This window comes from Panthera pardus, unplaced genomic scaffold (genome assembly GCF_024362965.1).
Source record: "Panthera pardus isolate Hobbes unplaced genomic scaffold, ASM2436296v1 HiC_scaffold_27, whole genome shotgun sequence".
Lineage (NCBI taxonomy): Eukaryota > Metazoa > Chordata > Mammalia > Carnivora > Felidae > Panthera > Panthera pardus.
The window spans coordinates 93,495,208-93,521,996 of NW_026526843.1; the positions used below are offsets into that span (position 1 = coordinate 93,495,208).

General features: G+C 38.5%; 1 protein-coding gene across 1 annotated transcript in view; it reads right to left on the bottom strand.

Annotated features, from left to right (window-relative positions):
* Positions 1-26,789, bottom strand: part of CFAP47 (cilia and flagella associated protein 47) — a 546,469-nt gene that overhangs the window by 130,063 nt on the left and 389,617 nt on the right. The window contains exon 53 of the mRNA XM_053891727.1: positions 17,044-17,141. Within this exon, the coding sequence (XP_053747702.1) occupies positions 17,044-17,141 (98 nt within the window). The remainder of the gene's footprint in view (positions 1-17,043; positions 17,142-26,789) is intronic.

The following is a 26,789-nucleotide window of genomic DNA, read 5'->3' on the forward strand; positions in this document are numbered from 1 at the left end:
ACACCTGAGAACTCTCTGTAACCAGAAGCTTGAGGAAATCACCAAGCAACTTAAATAAACTATAACAAATCATTTTCTCTCAGATTTCATCGTCATCCCCTACCTATTTCTCTTTGCATACTTGTTGCCATACTCTTTGCTGTAGGGCTGACCCAAGTTACTCCCGCAGACTGGCGCCTCAGTCACAAACTCTTGTTGGCCTTCCTCTACTTACTAGTGTCAGGATGCCTTATTCTCTTTAGATGTATATTATCTGAGTTCTGATTGATGTCTTCCTCTGCATGTTGTTCTCTGCCTTTATAACCGTCTCCTACCCCAAGATAGGATCGCCCTATCTCCTGTCCCTGCTACACATACTCCTGTTCCTAACTTGTTCAAGAGGAGTCTTCTCACTCCCACCATGCAAATGCATGAGTTATCATTTGCTCTTGTCCCCTAAAGGCACAAAGAGTCACTCTATGCTTCTAACCATTGAACCCCATCTACTGTCTTCATGAGGGACAAACATCGGGGTTGCACTGCCTGCTACCCCACTCGGCCTCCTAAAGAGGCCATTTCTCCCCATGTGCCCTTCCCGACTCTTGCTCCAACCCCTCCCCCCTGTGTCAATTCCTGCTCCTCCGGTCTGCAGAGATAAAATGACACTACCACCATGCCCCTGTGCCACTGTGTACCCCCGCATGCCGAATAGATATTATGATACCAAGGGGTCACCCCCCGTACCAGAAATGGAAAGCTTATTGGATGGGAAAAATTTAAAAAAACACACGCGCACTATTGGGGACTGCCTGATCCAACCTGCCCTGATGTACCCCATGACTGCTGGGTCACTTCTGTCCTAACCCTTCAACCTCTGACTGAACATAAATCAGACCAACTTGTCTTAGATCCCCATCTAGATCAAATGTTAAACACTACACATCGCCTCCTCAATGATACCAATCCCAGCCTGGCCAAGCCTGTTGGCTCTGCTTGTCCACAGGAACCCCCCATTACACAGCTACTGTGACAACACAGGCAACTGTAAATGTTACCCTGTTAACTAAAGACCCACACCCCCACATGGTGAGGCCTGTACTAACAGGAGTCGAACTGTCCCAAACAGCTCCCAGGTGCCTGACAAACAAAATTGGAAAAGAGCCAGTTGGCAATCTGACCGTTGGCAAATGCAACCAGACTCTTGACTGTCAGAAATTCAGTCATCTTCCTATAACCCAACCCTGGTGTCGACCCCTCCCAGGGCTTCTCTTTGTATGTGCGTCAGATGCCTACCTGTGTCTACCAGCCAATTGGATGGGCATCTGCACCCCAGCCTTCATCACTCCTCAGATAAATATTGTACCCAACAACCAGTCTTTTATAGTACTCTTCGCAGCATACACTCAGTCCAGAAGAACCATTCAAGTCATACGGCTGCTAATTGCCTTAGGAATAACGGCAGAGGTGGGCACTGGAATAGGAGGAATAATCTCCTCAACCACTTATTATCATGAATTATCCAAGGACCTAACAGATGACATAGAACAGGTTACCAAATCTCTGATGGTTTTACAAGACCAAGTAGACTCCCTAGCAGTGGTAGTCTTACAAAACAGAAGAAGGCTGGACCTGCTTACTGCTGAAAGAAGAGGACTATGTCTCTTCCTAAATGAAGAATGTTGTTTCTATGTCAACCAATCAGGGATAGTCTGAGATATGGCCCAGCAGTTAAGGGAGCAAGTCAACAAATGAAGACAGGAACTTGCAGATTCACGGAACTCTTGGAGCAACATATGGAATCGGGCATCCTGGCTCTTCCCCTTAGCTGGTCCTCTCCTAATGCTTTTCATAGCCCTCCTGTTTGGTCCTTGTATCCTTAATATGCTAACCAGGCTTGTTTCCTCTTGCCTAGAAGCTATAAAACTCCAAATGATGCTCCAGTTGGACCATTCTAGCTGTTGCTACTCTGCTTTGGATTACAAAGAACCCTAGCTGCCTCACTGCTCCCTTCAACATCCCTGTGCAGCAGGAAGAAGCCAGAAGGGTCTTTGCCCCTCTTCCCATGGCAGCAAAGGGTTCCCTGACGTCCACAAACTGATTTTTCTCTAAGTCTGCCAGAGTAGCTTGAGAATTAAGAGGGAAGAATGAGAAGAAAAGCTGGTAAAAGCAAGATAAGAGGTACCAGCTAGATGTCCAAGGCCGGATACTCCCCTTGCGTGCTTTTGGCTTCTGTAATCTTGCTTGCCTCCTGCCTCCACCAACTACCCGAGTAGCACCACTGATAAGTGCCCCCCCCTTTTTCTTTTGTCTCTCAACCCCCTACCATCCCAGCCATAAAAGGAGGCCAGCCGATACCAAGGTTTGGGGTTCAGGCTTTGGAGGTGATTCTGCTGGGTGAGCACCAGTGCGCAATAAACAGTCTTTCCTGATGCCCTGAGTGCATGTGGCTTGTCTCTTCCCGGGCACCGAGTATTTGCTGTAACATGGCAAATATCACTACTCGATCACTTCCCTCTTACACAGTAGGTCTGGACACCCCCTCACAATTGAGCAGCCTTACAGAAAGGAATCATTAATTGCTTTGAGCTACTGGCAGTAAGAAGCACTACAATCTCTAGAGAAAGCCTATAATTGAATTCTCTGGGGTCGTCTCAAAACCAGCAATAGACTCAATAGAAATAAATGTTTCATTATGGTAAAAAGCTTTAAGTTTCCAATTAACAGTGCTGTATTTCTAGGGTGCCCGGGTGGCTCAGTCGGTTAAACATCCAACTTTGGCTCAGGTCATGATGTCATGGTTTGTAGATTTGAGCCCTGCAACTGACAGTTGACAGTGCAGAGCCTGCTTGGGATTCTCACTCTCTCCTCCCTCTCTCTGCCTTTCCTCTACTTGTGCTCTCTCTCTAAAAAAAAATAACATTTTTTTTAACATTTTATTTTTTAAAAATCTTTTAATGTTTTTATTTTTGAGAGGGGAGGGAGGGGCAGAGAGAGAGGGAGACAGAAGATCTGAAGTGGGCTCTTGCTGAGAGTGAAAAGCTCCATGTGGGGCTCGAACTCACGAACCATGAGATCATGACCTGAGCTGAAGTCGGACGCTTAACGGATTGAGCCATCCAGGTACCCCAATAAATAAACCTCAAAAAAAAAAGTGCTGTATTTCTAGTCTGGTAAAATATATGTCAAATTTAACTACAACATTATAAAAAAATAATTTCTAGCTTTCATTATAGTTTGAATATTTTAAGTTTAAATAGATAAAAATCCCCAAATTACACCTTTAAAATCAGTATTGTATGACTAATCCCTTTTAAATATACACCTGCCAAGATACTGTCAAAATTAATTTGGAAAAGATTAATTTTCTAACTATATTTCTTAAGGCCATAAAAATTAGATATTTTATTAAATATTTCATGCATTCAATAAGTTAAAGAGATTTCTGTCATTCATCATTTGATGAGATGATGAAAATTTGTAAGTTTATTCTCGAAATACCTTCTTTGTGTTATCTATATAATCCAAAAATGCATAACTATTTTCAGCATACAAAAGAGAAGGTATAAAGAATTCATCTGCAAAAATGGTTAATAGTCTTATTATCTAAGGCATCCTGCCACCCCCATTCCATTTTATGACAAATAACTCTCATTCAATAGGAAGTATAAAGTCAGTTGAATTTCTGTGCATGCTTTCTCTATATAAAAAGTGTGAAATATTTGGCTGGTACATGTCTTGCCAATGTCATATTCTTCCACTTTGATTAGCTTTTTTTTTTTTTTTTAAAGTTTATTTATTTATTTTGAGGGAGAGAGAGAGAGCACACAAAAGTGGGAGAGAGGCAGAGACAAGGAGAGACAGAGTCCCAAGCAGGCTCCTTGCCATCAGGGCAGAGCCTGATGTGGGGCTCAAACTCACGTACCCAACTGTGAGATCATGACCTGGAATGAGATCAAGAGTCGGATGCTTAACCAACTGAGCCACTCAGGTGCCCTTTAATGAGTGGTTTTATAAGGCTTTTTATAATTAAATATATATCAGTTTGGATTTTTTTTTTTTTTACAAATTCAAGTGAAATAGTGACTATAATGCAATGACTTCAAAACTGTCTTTTGTCTTCACGTGGCCTCTTTTAGGTGCAACAATAGCATTCCTTTGTAAGGTGTCCAGTATTTTTCTCTGGATTGTACTTAAGGAATGCTTTAGCTAACATAATGACTGATTTAAGAAACTGCTTCCATTTCTCATAATTCTTTTGCAAAAGTAATAAATTATGAATATTTAATCCTGTGGAATATGAGTAAAGATTTTAAAGCATGAAGGCAGTCATAAGATGCTGAAATTTACAACACTGAAAGAATTCAAATACTCAGATAAGATTGGAATACAATTCAAAATACGTACAAACAGATATGTTGAATTTTGCAAATTATAAACTTTAGCAGAGGAAGTTTGAATAGCTCTATTCATCTTAAAACAGATATAAAATGTTTTCAGCATCTAAATATAATTGATAAGTTTATTATTTTCTTAAAATAGCAGAAACATTTTGAGAGATTTAAAAACAGAAATTAGATCAGGTCATTCCCCTTCTTTCCACCCTCTAGTGGCTTCTAATTGCACATGGAATAAAATCTCTTATCTTGCCCTCTGAGGTCCTGCAAGATGTGGCCCTGCCGGCACCTCTGAATGAAAGTCACCCCTTGCCATTTCTGTCCAAGCTCCAGCCTCACAACAATCTTTTCTGCTCCTGGGATGCCTGGGCTCCTTCTTACTACCTCCCTTCCCAGCAAGCTCATTTTGTTCCAAGGGCTTGTACATTTGTTAATTGCTCTACCTGGGTACATTTCCCCAGTCCTCATGCGTCCCTCAGTGAAACTCTGGACAATTTTTGTGGGTACAATTGTCACTAAATTTAGCTAAGGCATTTATTATCATGGTAACAGATAAACTGGATGGACTCTTCCAATACTGACCTCCAAACCTGGCAGGATCTCCAGATAAACTGGATGGACTCTTCCAATACTGACCTCCAAACCTGGCAGGATCTCCCTCTTCCAACCTGTTAACTCAGGATAGTTCCCAATGCTGGATCAGTCTCATTGTCAGATGTTTAAAAAGGTACAAAATCAATCAATACTTTCATTTCCTATTGAATGAATGCTTTTACCAATATTTCCTCCTGGCACCCCGTCCCTATCCCGGGGACATGTAGTAATTTTTCAGACTGCTTGTGAGGAGGAAGGTAGACATAACCTGCTGTTTTCAACTTCCTTGCTCTAACTTTTCCTGCAATCACCGCACTAATATGGCTCCTTCAGGTTACAGGATGCAGATGGGAGGTGAGGTAAAAGAACAAAGGCTATTTACCTAATTGATATGGATTGATCTTTTCCAGTTGACATTCTGGGTCCTTCTCTTTTCCCCTTTCTAGCATTACCCCATGTAGACTTTTTCTCCTGGGTTCTTCTCACCCTAGCAGAATGTATCTTGAGTAGATCCTTTTAAAACAGTCCGAGCCCAGTCTCCTGGCTCCTGTCACTGAGTAGAATAGACTTTGATTTACAAGGTCTTGTCATATGCCAGTGGAAGTGCAGCTGCTGTCCCTCTAGCCATTTTCCCTCCATCCACGGTCTAGTCTTTTAGCAGGAACTCACCAAAATCAAGTGGGCATTAAGCTGTCAGTTTCTACTTTTTAAAGAAACCCCTCCCCCTGTCTTGGTGTTCTAGCCAATGTCTTGGCTGGCTGGACATGGGTGATAGCCTAAATATTTTTAATCTTCCATGATAGCAGAAATATCATCTTTCCAGCAAAACTGTGCTCCCCTTCATAACATGAAGATAACATGGGGCAGCAGCTGCCCAACCAGAGGTTACATTTCCCAAACTCTCTTGCACCCAGGCGTAACCAGGTGGTTAGTTCTCTCTAATAGTACATGAGAGAGAGTGATGTATGTTGCCTCTGTGATGAGATGATTAAGAAACCAGTGGAAATTCTTTTCTGTGTCTTTTTCTTTCTCCATCTATATGCAGGAACTGCTGACTTCCTAAAGGTTGATGGAACCACAACTGGGAGGAGCCACCAACTGGGAACAAATGCACCAGAGTGTTACAATTATTAAGAACTTTTATTGTGTTAGGCCACTGAAATTTCAGTTTGTTATGTCAGCTAAAAACATCAGAACTATTTTATTTTTTTTTAAGTTGTTTAATTTTTGAGAGAGAGAGAGAGAGAGAACACATAAGCAGGGGAGGGGGAGAGAGAAAGAGGGAGGCACAGAATCTGAAGCAGGCTCTGGACTCTGAGCTGTCAGTGTAGAGTCAGGTATGGGCCTAAACCCATGAACCATGAGATCATGACCTGAGGTGAAGTTGGATACTTAACCAACCGAGTCACCCAGGCGCCCCTAAAAATACCATAACTAAAACATTCAGTGAGTCCTTAATAAATGGCATAGCAGCACCTTTCATAACATGGACACAGAATTATCTATGGTTTTCAGGTTTGTGTCTTTAATTAAAAATGTAAAACAATAGGGGTGCCAGGGTGGCTCAGTTGCTTAAGTGTCTGACTCTTGGTTTCAGCTCAGGTCATGATCTCACAAGTTGCTGAAATCAAGACCCACATGGGGCTCTACACTGACAATGCAGAGCCTGCTTGGGATTCTCCCTCTCTCTCTACACCACGTGCTCATGTGCACTCTCTCAAAATAAATAAACTCTAAAAAGAAAATGTAAGACAACAGAAAAATCTCCCATGAAATATCCTATTTCAATGTTATTTCTGTTTTCTGACTCTACTAGACTGTTAGCTCCATATAAATAGGGGTTTGTTTGTACTATTCATCACTGTTCCTCAGTGTGTAGAATAGTGTGAGGGATACCAGAGATAATAAATACTCTTTAAAAAATAAATGTGCAATTTATTAGAGACTTTAGTGTTTGTATATAAATCTAATAGTTAATATGTCTGGTATTCTGGATAATTAGAACTTTGAACTAAATAATACAGCAACCTTTGATAAAATCCTACTCAAAGGAATTTAAAAATCTTGAGTTAACCTAGGCTACCTCCTTTCATGCAAGTTATTGGTAAGGACAGCTGTAAGAAAGACAGTGGGTTAACTTTATCATTTGGTTGGCAGTTCACAGCTTCTCCGAACAGAAAAAATTTAATTCACTGAGTATTTGCACTGAAAACCTCATCACTTCCTATTCTAAATAGGTCAGAGTAAATCAACATTATATGTTTTGCCCATAAAAGCCTAATGGAGTCAATGACAATTCAATATGCACTAGCAGGAAGTATTTTCCACCATATTGATGAGGGAGCATAAAGCAAGCTGAGGGCAAAGGACAGGCTAATAGCATCCTCCCGCCAACCCCTGTGGGATATGTGTGATATTCCTTGGACACTCCTGGCTGCCCAAGAACAAAGGAAAGGAAAAACAAATGGTTAACTGATAGAGATCACAGTCATGCAGGACAGGAATCTCCTTCAGTTTACAGATAACTTAGTAAACTTCAAGAAAAAAAGTAATCTTATCCATAGACTAATCTCCAGAAACCTACAGACTCTGTTTCCTGGAGCCCTAATATCACCCTTACCAGGATGTAAGGGGGTTTAAATGCTTGCCATGGTGATGTGGGAAACTAAAGCAAATGAAAAACTAAATTCCCTTACTGCCTACAGACCACTGACTAGTCCTTGAAACGGGCAGTGTGACCTTCCTCTAGGAGCTCAGCTGCCTCGATGATAACACTTAGCTAGGGGCAAAAGAGAATCTTAGCTTAACATTATCCTAACCTCCAAGATCCTGTAAGTCTACTTTAACATATAAAAATTCCTCTGGAAACTTCCTTTGTCTCAACTCCCCAAGATATAGGCTGGCAATCATACTCTGAGCTTACGGACTGCTGATACACATCTGAAAAGTCTCATGACCGAGGTTTTAGTAAATGGTAATAAATGATGTTTTCCTAACAACAGCTAGCCCCTCAAGGTCCTGGAAACATCGCTTCCAAAATTCCTTAGAGACTTACGTCATCCCTAACTCCCTCCCACCTGAAGGTATATCATCAATCACTCTTCACAACCCTAGTGCAGCTCTTTCTGTCCATGGGTCCTGTCCCCATGCTTTAATAAAATCACCTTTTTGCACCAAAGATGTCTTTAACAATTCTTCTTGGCTGTCACTCCCAACTGCATCTCCCCCCCCCCCCCCCACCATTCTAAAACCCCATCAATGTCATCTCCCAGAAGATAATCATGAGTCAATTTTAAAGGAATTACTTCTGGGGTGCCTGGCTGGCTCATTCGGTACAGCATGTGACTCTTGATCTCAGGGTCATGAGTTCAAGCCCCATTTTGTGTGTGGAGCCTACTTAATTAAAAAAAATTAAAAGGATTATTTCTGATGTCCAAAACATGCAATATTAAGTTAACCATGTTATTGAGGAAATTTTCAATTTTAATTTTATTCAATTGAAAACCATCACCAAGCAATAAACAAACTGTACCAAAGGGTATTTATAAAGGTACCATGTAATTCAGAGGAAATGATAACTTATAGTATGTCTCAGTAATTTTCCTAAATTGAAAAGTAGGTGCCAACACTTCAGAACTCAGAGGAAACAGGCAGCTAGCTGTAAACTAGAAACACCATTGTCATTCTTCTGCAACTGCCACCCGCATAACCCTATACCTAAGGAAGTACCCTATATCCAACCTGAGACATACGGAATGCAGAGGTACAATCAAGGCATGCTGCTAATGCCAGAGTGGGGCATGATATGAAGGTGAGGATGTATTTGACAGACACTGAGGAGCTGTGAAAAAGTGAGAAACTCCATTCATGTGTATTCAGACATTTCCCATAACCTTGGAGGCGGGGGGTGGGGGTGCAGTAGTTATTAAAAGCAGTGACAAATAAGGGCACCTGGGTGGCTCAGTCGGTTGAACATCTGACTCTTGATTTCAGCTCAGGTCATGATCCCAGGATCATGGGAATGAGGCCCATGTCATGTTCCTCACTGAGTGCAGAGCCTGCTTAAGATTCTCTATTTCTTTCTCTCTGCCCCTTTCCTGCTTGTGCTCTCTCTCTAAAAAAAAAAAAAACAACAACCAACCAACCAAACAAAAAAAAAAACAAAAAAGCAGTGACAAATAGAAATATGTCTAATTGCAGGTAATGATCCCTAGGAAGTACCCTCTTGCTTAACTGTTTAAGATAGGATCTCTCTCCCTTTCCTTTTGCTCTCTATATACATACACATACATATGTTTATATGTAGAGAGCAAAATGGAGTCTCTCATGTCAAGCAGGAGCCTGTGTCAAGCAATGATGCAGGCAGTTAAAAGTACCGCAGCTATGAGATGCTGATGCCAGGATCAACATCAGCTGACACACCAGAAATGATACCAAGCAGAATCAGAGCAAGTCTGCAGAGGCCTAAGACCAATTAAATCCCTTTCAAAAGGGGAGGATTTTTGTAACAAGCTGTCAGACTCTTCAGACATGACCTCTCTGTGTCTGACCACTTAAAAAAGGCAGCTGCCGTTGAAGGCTCTGCCCGATTGATCTCCAAACAGAACTGAGATCCTTCACTGCTTGAACATAATAAGCAGTAAGTACCGAGAGCAGACCTAGACAGACAGAGCGGCCTTATCTCAACTGCACGCCCACAAACTGACTTCGTGTTTGGTTTGTTAACTTCTTATACCCTTCTGTTATCTTGTTTGTGTGGCTTGTCTTATGTTCCGCTCTGTATGCTGTGTAAGAAGCCAAGTTTAATCACATGGGGAAATGTCACTGAATTTGGAATCTTGAACCTCCTTTATAATTATGATTGAATAAAACTGACATTGTGGAAAGACACAACTTGTGTGTGTGCCTTCACAGCATGTTCATGATTATATATATATATATATATGCATATATATGTACATGTACACATAAATATACAGTCTATATTTTATTTTGTCAAGATAAATTCAAAGCAGAATGTTAACATTTTACACTAACATTTCATGAGGAAGAAAAATTTCAGTATCATGTACAACACCCATGACATATGATCTTTCACCCAGAAAAAATAAAGAATATAAAAACACAAAGAAAAGAAAAACATAACAAAATGAAATCATAAAATATATATTTTATTATGGAGGCTAAAATTTTAAGTTAAAAACTTATTTAAAATGATTGGCAATTCACATATGTTTTGTATTAATGTTTTTATGTTTGACACTAAGTGGATTAATAGTGTTTTTAACTATGCTCCTATAGGGGAGAAAATTTCACCATCCCAAGATATGCCTCTTTAGAATATTGATTATTTTAAGCTGGTTAAGAAACAAACAGACAAATGAGAAACCAAGTAGAGTTACTGACATTTATAAGGGAAATCTGAATTTGTAAGGGTGTCTCCCTTACTGTACCAGGAAGAGGGGGATGACTAAATCTCTAGAGATTCTTATCAATAGAAAAGGCAAAACTTAAATCTGCAAAAAAAGCATTATCCTTGTTTACTGTGCTTTTCCTGGTCACCTCCCAACATTTTGCTTTATCTTTAGCTGAACAAGGTATTTAAGCCCAAGGCTTCAGCCATTTTGGGGAGTTATGCAGTTTCCTGGGTCTCTCCCATGTAAACCAGAAGGAGGTATACATGTTATTAAACTTCTGTTTGACTTTCTGCTGGTAATTTGTCTCATGTCAACATAATTCTTAGATCAGCCAAAAAACCTTTAAAGATATAATAAACATCCCCCCCCCCCAACACTCTTCTTTCTAATATGTGTACAGACTTCTGGGTTGCACCATTAACAATATAGTGAATTTAATTAAAGGTTGATTATAAAATGAAAAAAGGAGTCATTCAATTGTCACTGACAACAGAACAAATATTATGCAGTCTATGACTGATCTAAAGCTTAAAGCATAGATTTTGTTCACACACTTAAGTTTTGTTTTCAGAATGCATTTTTAACTCATGGCTGTATGTTGAAGGTATTATCAGTAGGAAGATGGTGGATTGCTCTTATCATTCTCTCACAGCCCAACTATATGACATACAAGACATTTTTAAGGTCAAACAAAATGGAATAGCAGATATCACATGTTAAAATTTCCAGAAGAATACTAAATAATTTATACCAATTAGAGAGTGGACGACTCACAACCAATTATTGTTCAGTGTCAATATAATCTGATTTTTGGAACCTACTCTAAGAAGTAAACAAATTTATGTGCCTCGAGGATGTAAACATTTCTTACACGAAACCTATTTTAATGGAGATTCTAAACATTCATCTCTAAGGAAGATGTGAAAATTGGGTTGAATGTAACAAAAGCTGAGATACAGATGGAAAATCAGAGATGGGTTAGTATCTTGAAAGCTCCATTGCCACATCTGACGATTTAAGGTTTAAATAAAATATTTCTCAAAAGTTTGGCAAAACAGCAAATGCAGTAAAAAAATATTAGGTAAGGACAACAATTTTAGCATACTTTTGATAGTATTCAGAAAACTTCAAGAAATGCACAAAGATTTATTTGATGGGATTATTTAAAAGAATCCAGGGGCACCTGGGTGGTTCAGTCGGTTAAGCATCCGACTTCAGCTCAGGTCACGACCTCGCGGTCCGTGAGTTCGAGCCCCGCATCGGGCTCTGGGCTGATGGCTCAGAGCCTGGAGCCTGCTTCCGATTCTGTGTCTCTCTCTCTGACCCTCCCCCGTTCATGCTCTGTCTCTCTCTGTCTCAAAAATAAATAAACTTAAAAAAAAAAAATTTAAAAGAATCCATACCATCTCCAGCAACTAGATCATCATGTCTGAGAGTTAATAAGTGCATACATTTTTACCTTAGGCAATTACCAGTAGAAAGGTGGGGAAACCTAATAACTGGGCAACAACATCACTGTCATTCATAGCCCAAATGGACTGAGTTAGTCAAAAAAGACTCCCCTTCCCCACCTATCTCAGCTGAAACTGATTACTTAATATAGCACACCTGCCTGTAGCGACAAACGGAGCAATCCGGCAATTCACGATGCTAAGTTCTATTCTTGCATTACAATGTAAAACTGGTAAATGGAATGGGGGCTCAGGAACTGCGTTTTCATCTATGTAGACTTTGAAAGTAAATTATTGAATATCTTTATAAAATAACTATGTTAGCTATTCACAATGAAAAATAAAAGCAATAATAATCAGAAGTACATACACAAACGAGATGAGTTATAGGTATCACACTGTGGTACCAAAACCAGGAAAGGTTTAAATTAAGAACTGATAGGAAGTCAACACAAACTGAATTCGAATTACATGTGTTAGAAAAACAAAACAAAATCAAAAATAACCACAGACCCAAAATGGCATCACTTCAGCCAAGTCCTGAAGTGGGGGGGAAGCTTAAGCGCTTAATACATAATCTAATTGCAGTATCAACTCCCCCAGAAAAGTAGTCTTAACTGGTCAGGAATTTTCTGATGGGCACCAATGAGTGTGCCATATGCCCCCTTCTCTATCCCTCAAAGGAAGATGACCAGATCTACATGATAAGACCCCTTGCTCTTTTTCCTAGGGAAAAGCTACCTTGTCTGGAACAGTCTTTTTCTTTTACTAATAACTTTCTTACCCCACCCTCCAGCTATAAAAACCTTCCACTCTGTACATCTCTTCAGAGCTCCCTCTACTGGCTAAATGGGATGATGCCTGATTCATGAATCATTTAATAAAGCCAATTAAATATTCAAATTTACTCGGTTGAATTTTTACTTAACACACAATAATAAAATACATTACATAGGGAGGGGCAAGTCCTTTATAGACAATGGACAAGGGCCATTATTTATAAAAACAATACATTCCTGAAAGTGTATATGCAAATATTAATTTTAAAAATGAAAATATATTTGAAGCACATTAAACGAAACAGATGGTGTCTTTTTGTTCAGTCTTCCTACTTATCTACATCAAGTATACTGATGATGTGTGTTTCTCAGTTGGTGTGACAATCTTTACCATTCAAAGTTGAGAGTTAAAAAAAATCTCAATCTCTATCAATTTTGCTCAAAGGGTTGACAACTCTTCCCAAAAGGGGGGCACATTATATACCATTTCATGAGAAGACGTGAATAGTTATTTGTCTGTAAGTATTTTAGAATCACGTCCTTTTTTTGGTTAGTTTGGGTTGCAGATCTCTGATCATCCCTGTATCTATTTTAAACATACAGTTAATAAGGAAGCCAATGTCCATCTTTTTGAGGTGCCACCTCATGGTCTCAATTTCTCCTGGACCGATTTTAAATGTTTTTTTTTTTTCCTCCTGTGTCCTGGTAAAGAGATTGCTGTTAATACAGTAACCATTTTCCACAGCAAGTAGTTTCATAAAATTATGCCAAATTAAAAATAACCCTTAAGAAAGATTTTATTCTGCAGTGATAGTAGAGTCATGGAAATGGGGCGTTTTTATTGGGTGAAATGACTCTATCATCATCATATTAAATCATTTGCCACTTAGAAGAGAACACTTTTGCAAGCTACATTTGAGTGCATCTCAATAGTCTGACCACCCGTTTTCTGACTCAGTGGAGATTTACCCAGAAATGAAGTGGGTAAGTAATTGATTTACAGACTATTTTAGTCTTTTAAAAACTTTTTATTTGTTGGAGCAAAAGTTCAAGATTCTAAATAATGATTTTTATGAAAAATCCATCTGCATGTTTAAAAATGAAAATAACCGTTATCATCAATTTAAATATTTGAGTATTAACAATAAGAAAATTAAATCAATTAAAACATGACTAATAGCCATGAATATTGTCTTCATGTTTCATTTGTTTTTTTTAATTTAGATTCAAGTTAGTTAACATATAGTATAGTATTGGTTTCAGGAGTAGAATTTAGTGATTCATCACTTACATATAACATCTAGTGCTCATCACACAAAGAGCCCTCCTTAATGCCTATCACCCCTCATGTTTCATTTAAAACAAGCCTCAACAGACTCCTAACAAACAGAGGCCAGTGGGACTCCTTTCAGGAGCCAAGGAGTACTTTGGAACAGTTAAAATATATTGCTTTAAATTGGAAGATGCTGGAGGCACTGGGATGTGATATGCCCCTCTCTCTCCCAATCAGAGCCTGTTGATGTTACAACAGGGAAAGATGTGTTAGTTTCTCACTAGAGTTTATGTCTTATATTAAATTGTATACAGTTTTTATTCTAACCACTAACTAGGTAGTATGCCCCTTCAGAACAGCAGAGTGTATCTTCTTTTTTTTTTAATTTCTCCTTCCGTTTCTTAATCAAGTATTGTGCAGATTTGTTCAACTTTGTAAATATGGACATCACTTTTTTTTTTCTTTGAAAAAACACTTGTATCAGCTTTGTGGTGTTTTCAGGGAGACAGCTATCTGTACTCCCTGTAGAAACCCAGCAATGATTGTGCACGTTAAGACATGTGCTTTTTATTTCTTAGCAGGATGTTTTATCTCTGTACATAAAGTAGAAACCAAAAGTTAGGGAAACAGATACTCTTTACACCATCATGCCACACATGTTTTTAAAACATTGTGTTTAAAAAAAAAAAAGTTACTAAAACCAAGACGCTGTGATTTTTTTAAGTTGCAATATGTTTTGGGTTTTTTTTTTCTATTTTAATCTTGCAGTTAAGAGAAGTGAAATTTAGTTGTATTAATCTTGCAGAATGTTTGCAGGACTGACTATCAAACTGGATGACTTCCGTTTATACCCCACTGTGTCAGTTCAAGCATCAAACACCTTACATCTGAGGCAGACTTCCTACATCAGGGACAGGTATCTGTGTGTCATTATACAAAACAGTTCGAGGGGGTTGAACTACGTAGTAAAAAATAAAATAGTACTTAGTGTAAAATAATTTTATAAATGATCTTTTGTACTTTAGGACATTAAATTGTACAACTTTTGTATATATAAAAGCTTAGGAACTTTCTGTTTAGCAGGAAGGCAACACATTCCTATACTTTTAATGTATATGTTTGTTATAATGTCCATGTAAACATGCCCTATGTTTGTGCCTTTTAATTAGTTTGTCTCAATAAACAAAATGTAGAGAAAAAAAATAAAAAATAAAACAAGCCTCAATATTTAACTTTATTAATTAATAATAATAACAGATTTAGTAACACTTTTTTTAAAATTTATTTTGAGAGAGAGAGAAAGGGCAAGCACGAGCAGGGGAGGGGCAGAGAGAGAGAGAGAGAGGGAGAGAGAGAATCCCAAGCAGGCTCCGTGCTGTCAGTGCAGAACCTGAAATAGGGCTTGAACTCATGAACTTTGAGATCATGATCTGAGGTCAAACCAAGACTCAGATGCTTATCCTACTGAGCCACCCAAGTGCCCCAGATTTAATAACACTTTAATAATTCACATAAGACAATCCTATTCTTAGTCACTATTATTTAAAGCCCCAAATCCATGCCAGTTACTCCAAATATGTTTCAGAGTGAAAAGCCTGCTATAGAAGCCAGGAAGAATCAGTACTGAAAGAGTGTTAGGAATAAGCCCATTGACCCAATCAAAGGAAAATGTTGATTAAAGCCTCGCTCAACATTCTTGCAAGAGTAGATGTCTCATGGACATGCACACTTGGGGCAGTCACAGCAGACAATTTATCCTTGGAGTATGTACATATTTCCAATAGGTTGTAAACCTACTGTTAATTAAGACAGCACAGCTTTCATTTGGTGTTCCTGAAAAGGAATCATCTCCCTTCTCACAAGAGCCAAGAGACTGTAGGGACCTCAAGATGGCCCACTTTGGCATGAAGATTATTTTGAGCTACAAAGCAATCAAAACCCAGTAGATTGAGGAAAGTCTTTTTTACCTTCCCCACAACTGCCTAAGAAGAATTTAGACAGATCTGAGAGGCTAAGAGAAAAATTACTAGGTGTACTCACAACTGCAAAGAAAAGACCTTTCCCCTCCCCCGCCGTTCCCGAAACCAGCCAGGGCGCGCCCGGTTGTAGTCTGACATAAAGGCGGGAACCAATCAAGTTCTGCTGAATAGTTTGAAATAAAGGCGGGAACCAATCAAGTTCTGCTGAGCGTTCAAATCTAAATGTCAACCAATAACAGCTCTGTAACCTCAAAAAAATCCCTAACTTGTTTGTGCCTGTCTATAAAAGAAGCTGTAAGATCCTCGCTCGGGGCCTCTTAGCGTCACCGGCAAGGAGTGCGCGGAGGACCGGGTTCGAACCTGCAATAAACAACCCTTGCAATAAACAACCCTTGCCGCTTGGCTTTGACTCTGGACTCTGGTGGTTTGTTTTCTGGGGGTCTCTCGAATCGGGGCATATCAGATCTGCTCCAGGAAGAGAGCTATCGCCACAGACAACTACATTACACTATGAACTGGGGGTGGTAGACAGGGAGGAACCTAGCAAGTCCTGTTTGGTCACAGTTCTCTGTTGTTTCTGAGAGGCCCAGCAAACATTTGCTAACCAAATATTTACACTTTTTCATCTTTCTGTAAATTGCATTCCTTCCCTTTGAAGTCTCAGACCCCTACCGTCTTCTCCTTAACTCACAATGACATATATATGTCCTTTTGCCCATTTTGGAATTTCCATGAATGTGCATTCCCCATATGTACACTATTAAATTTTATTTTCTCCTGTTAATCTGTCTCATGTCAATTTGATTCTTAGTTCAGCTAGTATGAGCCTGAGGGGACAGGATATTCTTGATCCCTTACAAGAGCATAATCCTGCTTTTATTATATGTGTGAGGGCAAGCATGTAGGCTAAAGTTAAGTTTGTTCTGGTAACTCTTAAAACATGCATGTAGAATACTCATCAGTAAAGTCACTATAAGATACTATAGAGCTAAAAGATGTTTTCCATAAACATTTAAGGTCCATATTATTGGATTTAAAACACAATTGCTATAATTTGAATAATTTACCCTAATATACTCATTTAATATGGATGCTTTTTAGGGATAGCAATTTAAGCATACAACAAAAGTTTGGTTTGCAAAAAGACAGAGCCTATGAAGATTTAATGGGTTCTTACCAGAGCAGAGCACTTCATTTCAATAATGTCTACTGGTGGTCCTGGAGAGCTATGGATCTCAAGACTGTACCAGACTCGGATATTACTAGCACCATCATCTGAAGAAAAAAACAAAAAAACAAAAAATGTAGGCTTCTTAATGTAGGCTTCAGAATACCATATTTAACGTACAAATTTGAGAAACATCAATAGATATCATTTTCAAACTCTTTTTGATGAACTAATTTGTCAAGAGAGCCAAGGGGAGGGTGAAAAGCTGATTGTATTAGTTTGTGAGTGCTAAGAGAAATGCCATTTTGCATGGCCATGAGCAGGCCCTATAAAAGCTCCCTGTCCTGTGCCTGCCCAGAAACTCATCATGTCACCCCCCACCCCACTAAAATAAGAATGCTTTACTTCTTTTAATTAAAAAAAAATTATTCATTTTTGAGAGACAGACTGTGAGTGGGGGAGGGGCAGAGAGAGGGAGACAGAATCCAAAGCAGGCTCCAGGCTCTGAGCTGTCAGCACACAGCCGGACACAAGGCTCAACCAGCTCATGACCTGAGCTGAAATCAGACGCTCAAGTGACTGAGCCACTCAGGTACCCCAACAATGTTTTACTTCTAAGAATTAATATTTCAAAAGAAATAACCAATAATTTTCCCCCTAATTGCCCAAGCATTCACATATTATACATAGAAATATCTAAGTATTGTATTACAGTTCAGTGGAACACTTCCTATACCATAAGAATCTAGTGTAAGGTCAGAATCAGGAATAGTTTACAAGATTTTTCTTTTGTTGTTGGAAGTATGAAAAAGGATCCTAGCAATTCACCCTAAAGGAAGTTGGACTAGGGAATGGATTAAGTGATGAGAAGGTAATGTTTACATCTGGGTTCCCAATATTTTTTAAAAAGCAGGCATTTCTGTCACTGGTGATGTCTAAAGTCACACTCCCAAATCCTGACACTGGAACCCTGGTCCACTAAAACAGTCCTGTGTAACAGGGCTTGTACTGGCATCAAACTCAGGTTTTCTACTTGTTTAGCCTCATCTGTTCAGCTTCTACTTTGGTATTCTTTATTCTCCAGGGTTGAGCTAGTTTATGATTTAGATGTCCTCCAACTTCAGTTAATTGTATGTATATTCATATCAGTATTGTCATGTTTTAAAGATTCCAGAGACTACTATCTTTGCTGACCTTAGTCATATAAATCACTAGCCTCTTTGGGGCTCAGTTTCCTCATCTGAAATAAGGAGCCCAGACTAGTGGAATTCGCAGTCACTCTCTTCTGAAAGAGAGTGTTTTGTGTTTTGCAGAGCATAGCATGGCATTGCATTGTATTGTATTGTACGGCATCGAATGACACTGTAGTGAATTGCATTTCATGGTGGAGGGGAGTAGAATTTGCCACTCCAAACTATGTCTTTGGTATAAGGATTATTTTCAGCTGATTATTTAAAAAAAAAAAAACTGCAGACACAGGAGAACTCTGAAAACTGACAAGTTACCCTTTTGTAAGAGATATTTACATTTATAAAGGAAATCTGCATTTGTAAGAGTGTCTCCCTTTCTGTATTAGGATGTTGGGAGGGCTAAATCTTAGGAATGCCTATCAGTGGAGAAGACAGTGACCTCTATCTGCATAACAACCTTATTCTTGTTAATCTTGCTTTTCCGGGTAACTTCTCCTTCTTGGCTCCTCATCCTCCAACATCTTTTTGTGTTTTTAGGTGGGGATGATATTTTAAGGTAAGGGCTTGGCTATTTCAGGGAGTTAATCATTTTTCCTGGGTCTCTCCCATGTATAGGGGAGGAATACAAGTTACTAAACTTTTGTTTTTCTCCTGCTAATCTTTTTATTATTATTATTGTTATTATTATTATCATCATCATTATTACAGGGGGGTATTGGCCAAGAATTTAGAAGGGTAGAGGAAAAATTATTCCTCGCTACCAAGAGCATTGTATCTTATGGCATTGCTTCATACCATATTATACTGTATTGTATTCCATTCTATTCTAATACTTTAGCTCACAAGAAGTACTTATAGAATTAGTGGATCTTAGAACAATTCAGACTTTCAGAACAATCAGCTAATGAGAGGGAAACAAGAGAAAGTCCTTGTGAATTTTCATCCCAAATACTTGTGAGAAGTTCCTGAGGGCGAAACTTACCTTCCCATTTTCAATTGCCTTCAGAGCTTATTTATTTTACAAACACCAGCTAACTACCTTGAAACCATTAATGCACAGAGAATAAGTTACCAACTTTATACTGATGTTTGGTTACTGAGGAAATCTCTGCTCACATTTGTATTGGCTGCTCCTTCAGTTCTATGACAGTGATTTAAATGCCTTTATGGTGTTTAAAAATCTCTTTAAAAGAGATTGATTTTAAGGAAATGGCTCACGAAATTGACCTGGTAGGTCCAAAATCTGCAGGTTAAGTCAGTAGGCTGTAGACCTAGGAAAGAAGTACAGTCCGAATCCAAAGGCAGTCTACTGGTAGAGTTCCTTTTTTGCTCTGGAGCGATCAGTTTTGGCTCTATTAAGACCTTCAACTGATTAGCCAAGAACTCCACATTATGGAGGGACATCTTCTTTATTCAAAGTTCAGCCCTAAATGTAAATTTCACCTAAAATCACCTTCACAGAAACATCCAGAATAACGTTTCACCTATTATCTAGATGCCAGAACCCAATTAGGTTAACACAAAAATTAGCTTTCACACAAGTAATAATACTTAGTATTTGTGACTGCTGTGACTATCACATAAGGCAATGTTGCGATGTAGCTAATTTAATTCCTACAGTGCTAAAAATGTACACTGAATATGAATTTATTGGTTAGAGTAAGATTGGCAAAGATTTACTGAAGAGAACAAAAATAATAATTATTAAATACTGTTTAGCTATAGGCTTTGAACATATTAAAATTTTTTTTTCTAATTATAAAATCAACAATATTCACCATAGTGATTTTAGAAATTCCTGCAAGGCTTAAAGATAAAAATTATTCATTATATCACAACTAAGAGTAAACTATTTTTTTTTTTTTGTATAAATCTCCAGGTTTAAAGTATCAATAAAGACATAGATATTTAGACACACACACATACAAATACACTGGGGTATACAAATTGCATGATTGATATATCCATATATATGTGTGTGTGTAAACATATTTTTATCATTCAGAGAGTACTCCCTATTACAACTTTAGTTTTATTGCTAGTCATTAGGGAAAAGCAAATCAAAACCATGACGAGATATCACCTCACACCCATTAGGATGGGTACTATGAAAATAACAGAAAATAGCAAGTGTTGGGGAGGATATGGAGAAAAGGGCACCCTTGTGTTCTGTTGGTGGCAATATAAATTGGTGCAGTCACTGAAACTGCCACCAGAATGAAGTCTGCTGAAAGGCATGCAGCCATGGGTAAAGATTACTGGGAAAAATGCCAGGAAGCAACTTAGAATATGCTTTGGTTAAGCTAATAAAAATGTAGGGGTGCCTGGGTGGCTCAGTTGTTAACATCTGACTTTTGGGTCAGGTCATGATCTCGCGGTTCAAGAGTTCCATTCCCACATCGGGTAAGCACGAGCCCCACTTTGGGTGAGACCTGCTTCTTTCTCTCTCCCTCTAACACACTCTCTCTCTCTCTGTCCCTCCTTTCTCTCTCTGCCTCATTCTCCCTTATACCTATTCTCTCTCTCTCAAAAAAAAAAAAAAGATAATGAAAATGTAGGGGCACCTGGCTGGCTCAGTCATAGGAGCACATGATTTTGGGGTTGTGTTTCGAGCCTCATGATGGGTGTAGCAATTACTTAAATATATAAACTTTAAAAAAAAGATAATGAAAATGTAGCCCAAGGGAACAAGAAATGAAACAGCATACACAGTCATCATAACCATCATATATATATACTCTACTTTTGGTAACAAAGATAGTATCACTCACACACAATGCTGAGATGTTTTGCAGACCTGGACCAATGAAGGAAATGACCACCCAACCACGATCTTGAAGAAACAGGTGCTGGCACCAGTTCATCAGTTTTGACGTTTACCAAATCCCTGACCAATCAGAAGAACCCATGATTCCAAACCCCTTACCCTTGATTTCTGGCCTTAAAACCATTACTTGTAAGCCATCAGGGAATTCAGGATTTTGAGCATTAGTTCCCTGTTCGCCAGGGTAGTGCCATACCAAGAAATACACTATCTTTCTTCACTAAAAAAGCTCAGGGTCAGGTTTTTTATTGGCTTGCTGTGCGTTGGATGGATAAACTCATTAGGTTCAGTTATACTACTAATGAAAACAGTATGGACAATCCTCGAAAAATTAAAAATAAAACTAACACTTTGGGGTATTTATTTGAAGAAAACCAAAACTCTTACTTGGAAAAGATGTACGTGATCTTATGTTTATTACAGCATTATTTACAATAGCCAAGATATGGAAACAACCTAAGTGTCCATCGAGGAATGAATGGATAAAGATGTTCTGAGATATCTATATATCTATACCTATATCTATAAAGGAATATTATTCAGCTATTATAAAAAACACAAGGAAATCCTACCATTTACAACACGGATAGACCTTGAAGGCATTATGCACACAGTTCATGGGATTGAACACTATGTTAGGCTCTATGCTGACAGCATGGAGCCTGCTTGGGATTCTCTCTCTCCCTCTCTCTCTGCCTCTCCCCTGCTCTCACATGCACTCCCATGCACACACACACACACACACTTTCTCTCTCTCTCTCTCTCAAAATAAATACATAAATATTTAAGAAGAAAAAGAACAACAACAGCTCAGGGGGTGCCTGGGTGGATCAGTCGGTTGAGCCAACGACTCTTGATTTCAGCTCAGGTCATGATCCCAGGGTCATGGGATCAAGCCCCCTGTCTGGCTCTGTGCTGAGCATGGAACCTGCTTAAGATTTTCTCTCTCTCTCTTCCTGTGTATCCTCCCCTACTCTTTCTCTCTCAAAGAAATTTTAAAAATTAAAAAAAAAAAAGCAAAAACAACTCAGAAAAATAGATTAGACTTGTGGTTACCAGAGGCAGAGCTTGGGGCAAGGAGGAAAGGGACAAAGGTGGTCAAAAGATAAAAACTTTCAGTTACAAGAGAAATAAGCACTACAATGTAATTATAACATAATGAGTATCGCTAACACTGCCGCATGACATACAGGACAATTGTTAAGAGAGTAAATCCTAAGAGTTCTTACCACAAGATTTTTTTCCTTTTTTCTTTTCTTTTTATTGTAACTATATGAGAAGATAGATATAAGCTGGACCTATTGTTGTAAGCTTTACACAATATATGTAAAGAAAACCATCATACTATATACCTTAAACTTACAGTGATATATGTCAACTATTTTTCAGTAAAAGTGGAAAAAAATTATGTGCAAGTAATACATATCCAAAATTGTTTTAAATAAAATTTTAAAATGAAAAAACTTAGTTTCAGTTATTCAACATAATAAATCACATAAGGAATATTCTTACAGAAAAATACGTGTGCATATCTCTGATAATTTTTTTTATTCCAACTAATTTCTTAAAATGAAATCATTGGATCAAAGGAGATAAACAATATTAAAAATGTTAGGGGTGCCTGGCTGGCTCAGTTGGTAGAGCATGTGACTCTTGATCTCAAGGTTCTAAGTTCGAGCCACACAATGGGCACAGAGAGGACTTAAAATCTTAAGAAAAAAAAGTTTTAAACATATTCCAAATATTCTCAAATTGCCATTACAACAAGTAAGATTGCGTCATTGAAGCTGACCCTCATCAAAACTGGGTGTTACCAATATTTTTCATATTTTCCTATTTGGAAGTTTAAAAAAAAATCTTACTTAGGTGTTTTCATTTCTTTTTTGTTCCAGCTTTATTGAGGTATAACTATTAAAAGTTATATATATTTAAGGTATCACTTGATTTGATATACTATGCATTATGAAATAATCACTACAACCAAGCTAATTAACATATTCATTATCTCACGTAATTACTGATTTTTGGTGGGGGTGGTGAAGACACTTAAGATCTACCTTCTAAGTAAATCTCAAGTACACCCTACTGTACTGTTAACTATAATCATGCTATTGTAGATTAATTAGTTCTCTAGAACTTATTCATTTTATGTAATGGAAACTTCCCTAATTGAAGAGAGATACACTGCTGAGCAATCAGTAAGAAAAAGTCCCACGTTATTATAGGAAACGGAAAGGTTGATCCTGTCTGATATAGGAAGGCCTCTTTGAAAAACTAGGGATACTTGTAATATAATTCGATGCATTTTTCATAGCTCTTAATCTATCTTGCAGCTGGTCACCATGCAGATTTTTTTTATTAGGTATCACTCCATTTTAGCCCATTAACATGATACCATAATATTCTCATTTTCTTTCAAACACTTTTACCTGGCTTTCCTTCATGGTTCTTCTGCCTTAAATTCTGATGAGGGTTTTGCTCCTGGCATAATGCATCTACAACAGTGATCTAGTCTTTAACCTCGCCTGCGTGATTTCAACTAAAGAAATCTTAAACCTTAACAACTATTTTTTTTCACCGTGACCCAGCTCCAAATAGTTAACTGATGACTAGGTATAGCCACATAAATGTCTTGTTGTCACATCAAAATCAGAAAGCACAAAACTGTGCCAAGCATTATAATCTCCCAGACTTTTTATATCTTCTTGTTGATGGTCCAACTAAATTACTCCATAATATTGTTGTTTCCACCTCCATTTTGTGTTGCCAAGTGGCTGCAGGGGCCTTGAACTGACACTAGCCCTTCTGGAGAGTGCATGTACTAGATAACAGCCCACAGAGTCACAAGTAAATGTAAATTCCTGATGTGACTCCCTAACCATTCTTGTGATAAGGACTCTCCTCTGCTTCCCAGGGCCTTCCCCTTATGCACGATGAGATCCCCATGATGCGAGCCAAAACCTACCCTTTTTGGTTTGAATTGACGAATCTGGCCTCAGCCCAGGAACCTCAAAGCATTCTGCCTGAAAATCCTAATAAAGATATATGCCCCAGGTGCTTTTCTCTTTGTCTGCACCCTATTTCACCTCCCCAAGTGGTCCATCAAGGAGTGAAGTACATATCCTTCAGGACCTGTGAGTAATCAACTATTTCACTTTCCCTTGTGGCCATTTGTTGAATTAGGACACGCCATCAGACACCTCTGGGGTCTACTTAACAAATGTTATTTCAACAAAGCACCAACACTTCTAAATTAGTATCTTAATATTTTTCTCTTCACTAAGATATGGACAAACCTTGTACGTTTTTGGAATCGATCCTATCTCCTCTCTTAAGAGAGTCATATAATGCTAGCCTCTGAAATGTTTTCCATCTCTAATAGTATATCTCTTTCACTAACACCACCATAAAATAACATTGTTCTCTTTACTTCAAAGCCAGTTTGCTGTCCCAGTGGCCTAGCTGGCCCGAAGTGTTCTTCCCTTTCCAAACCATTTTTCTTTCTTTCTTTTTTTAAATTTTATTTTTTATTTTTGAAAATTTACATCCAAATTAGCATACAGTGAAACAATGATTTCAGGAGTAGATTCCTTAATGCCCCTTACCCATTTAGCCCACCTCCCTCCCACAAACCCTCCAGCAACCCTCAGTTTGTTCTCTATATTTATGAGTCTCTTCTGTTTTGTCCCCCTCCCTGTTTTTATATTATTTTTGTTTCCCTTCCCTTATGTTCATCTGTTTTGTCTCTTAAAGCCCTCAGATGAGTGAAGTCATATGATTTTTGTTTTTCTCTAATTTCACTTAGCATAATACACTCTGGTTCCATTCACGTAGTTGAAAATGGCAAGATTTCATTCTTTTTGATTTCCAAGTAATACTCCACTGTGTGTGTGTATACACACACACACACACACACACACACACACACACACATACACACACACCACGTCTTCTTTATCCATTCATCCATCCATGGACATTTGGGCTTTTTTCATACTTTGGCTATTGTTGATAGTGCTGCTATAAACATGGGGGTGCATGTGTCCCTTTGAAACACCATACCTGTATCCCTTGGATAAATACCTAGTAGTGCAATTGCTGGGTCATAGGGTAGTTCTATTTTTAGTTTTTGGAAGAACCTCCATACTGTTTTCCAGAGTGGCTGCACCAGCTTGCATTGACACCAACAATGCAAAAGAGATCCTCTTTCTCCGCATCCTCGCCAACATTTGTTGTTGCCTGAGTTGTTCACGTTAGCCATTCTGACAGGTGTAAGGTGGTATCTCATGGTGGTTCTGATTTGTATTTTCCTGATGATGAGTGATGGTGAGCATTTTTTCATGTGTCGGTTGGCCATCTGGATGTCTTCTGTGGAAAAGTGTCTATTCATATCTTTTACCCATTTCTTCACTGGATTAGTTGCTTTTTGGGTGTTGAGTTTGAGAAGTTCTTTATAGATTTTCGATACTAACCTTTTATCTGATATATCATTTGCAAATATCTTCTCCCATTCTGTCGGTTGCCTTTTAGTTTTGCTGATTGTTTCCTTCGTTGTGCAGAAGCTTTCTATTTTGATGAGGTCCCAGTAGTTCATTTTTGCTTTTGTTTCCCTTGCCTCTGGAGACGTGCTTGAGTAAGAAGTTGCTGCAGGCAAGATGAAAGAGGCTTTTGCCTGCTTTCTCCTCGAGGATTTTGATGGCTTCCTGTCTTACATTGAGGTCTTTCATCCATTTTTAATTTATTTTTGTATATGGTATAAGAAAGTGATCCAGGTTCATTCTTCTGCATGTCGCTGTCCAGTTTTCCCAGCACCACTTGCTAAAGAGACTGTCTTTATTCCATTGGCTAGTTTTTCCTGCTATGTCAAAGATTAGTTGGCCATACGTTTGTGGGTCCATTTCTGGGTTCTCTATTCTGTTTCATTGATCTGAGTGTCTGTTCTTGTGCCACTACCATACTGTCTGGATGATTACAGCTTTGTAATATAGCTTGAAATCTGGGATTCTGATGCCTCCTGCTATGGTTTTCTATTTCAAGATCCCTTTGGCTATCCGGGGTCTTTTCTGGTTCTATACAAATTTTAGGATTATTTGCTCTAGCTCTGTGAAGAAGGCTGGTGTTACTTTGATAGGGATTGCATTAAAAATGTAAATTGCTTTGGGTAGTATCCACATTTTAACAATATTTGTTATTCCTATCCAGAAACATGGAATCTTTTTCCATTTTTTCGTGTCTTCTTAAATTTCTTTCATAAACTTTCTATAGTTTTCAGTGTATAGATTTTTCACCTCTTTGGTTAGATTTATTTCTAGGTATTTTATGGTTTTTTGTGCAACTGTAAATGAGATCGATTCCTTGATTTCTCTTTCTGTCGCTTCATTGTTGGTGTATAGGAATGCAACCGATTTCTGTGCATTGATTTTATATCCTGCAACTTTGCTGAATTCATGATTCAATACTAGCAGTTTTTTGGTAGAATCTTTTGGGTTTTCCATATAGAGTATCATGTCATCTGTGAAGACTGAAAGTTTGACCTCTTCCTGGCCAATTGGATGCCTTTTATTTCTTTGTGTTGTCTGACTGCAGAGGATAAGACTTCAAATATTATGTTGAATAACAGTGGTGAGAGTGGACATCCCTGTCTTGTTCCTGAACTTAGGGGGAAACCTCTGTTTCTCCCCATTGAGGATGATATTAGTGTTGGGTCATTCATATATGGCTTTTATCATCTCGAGGTATGC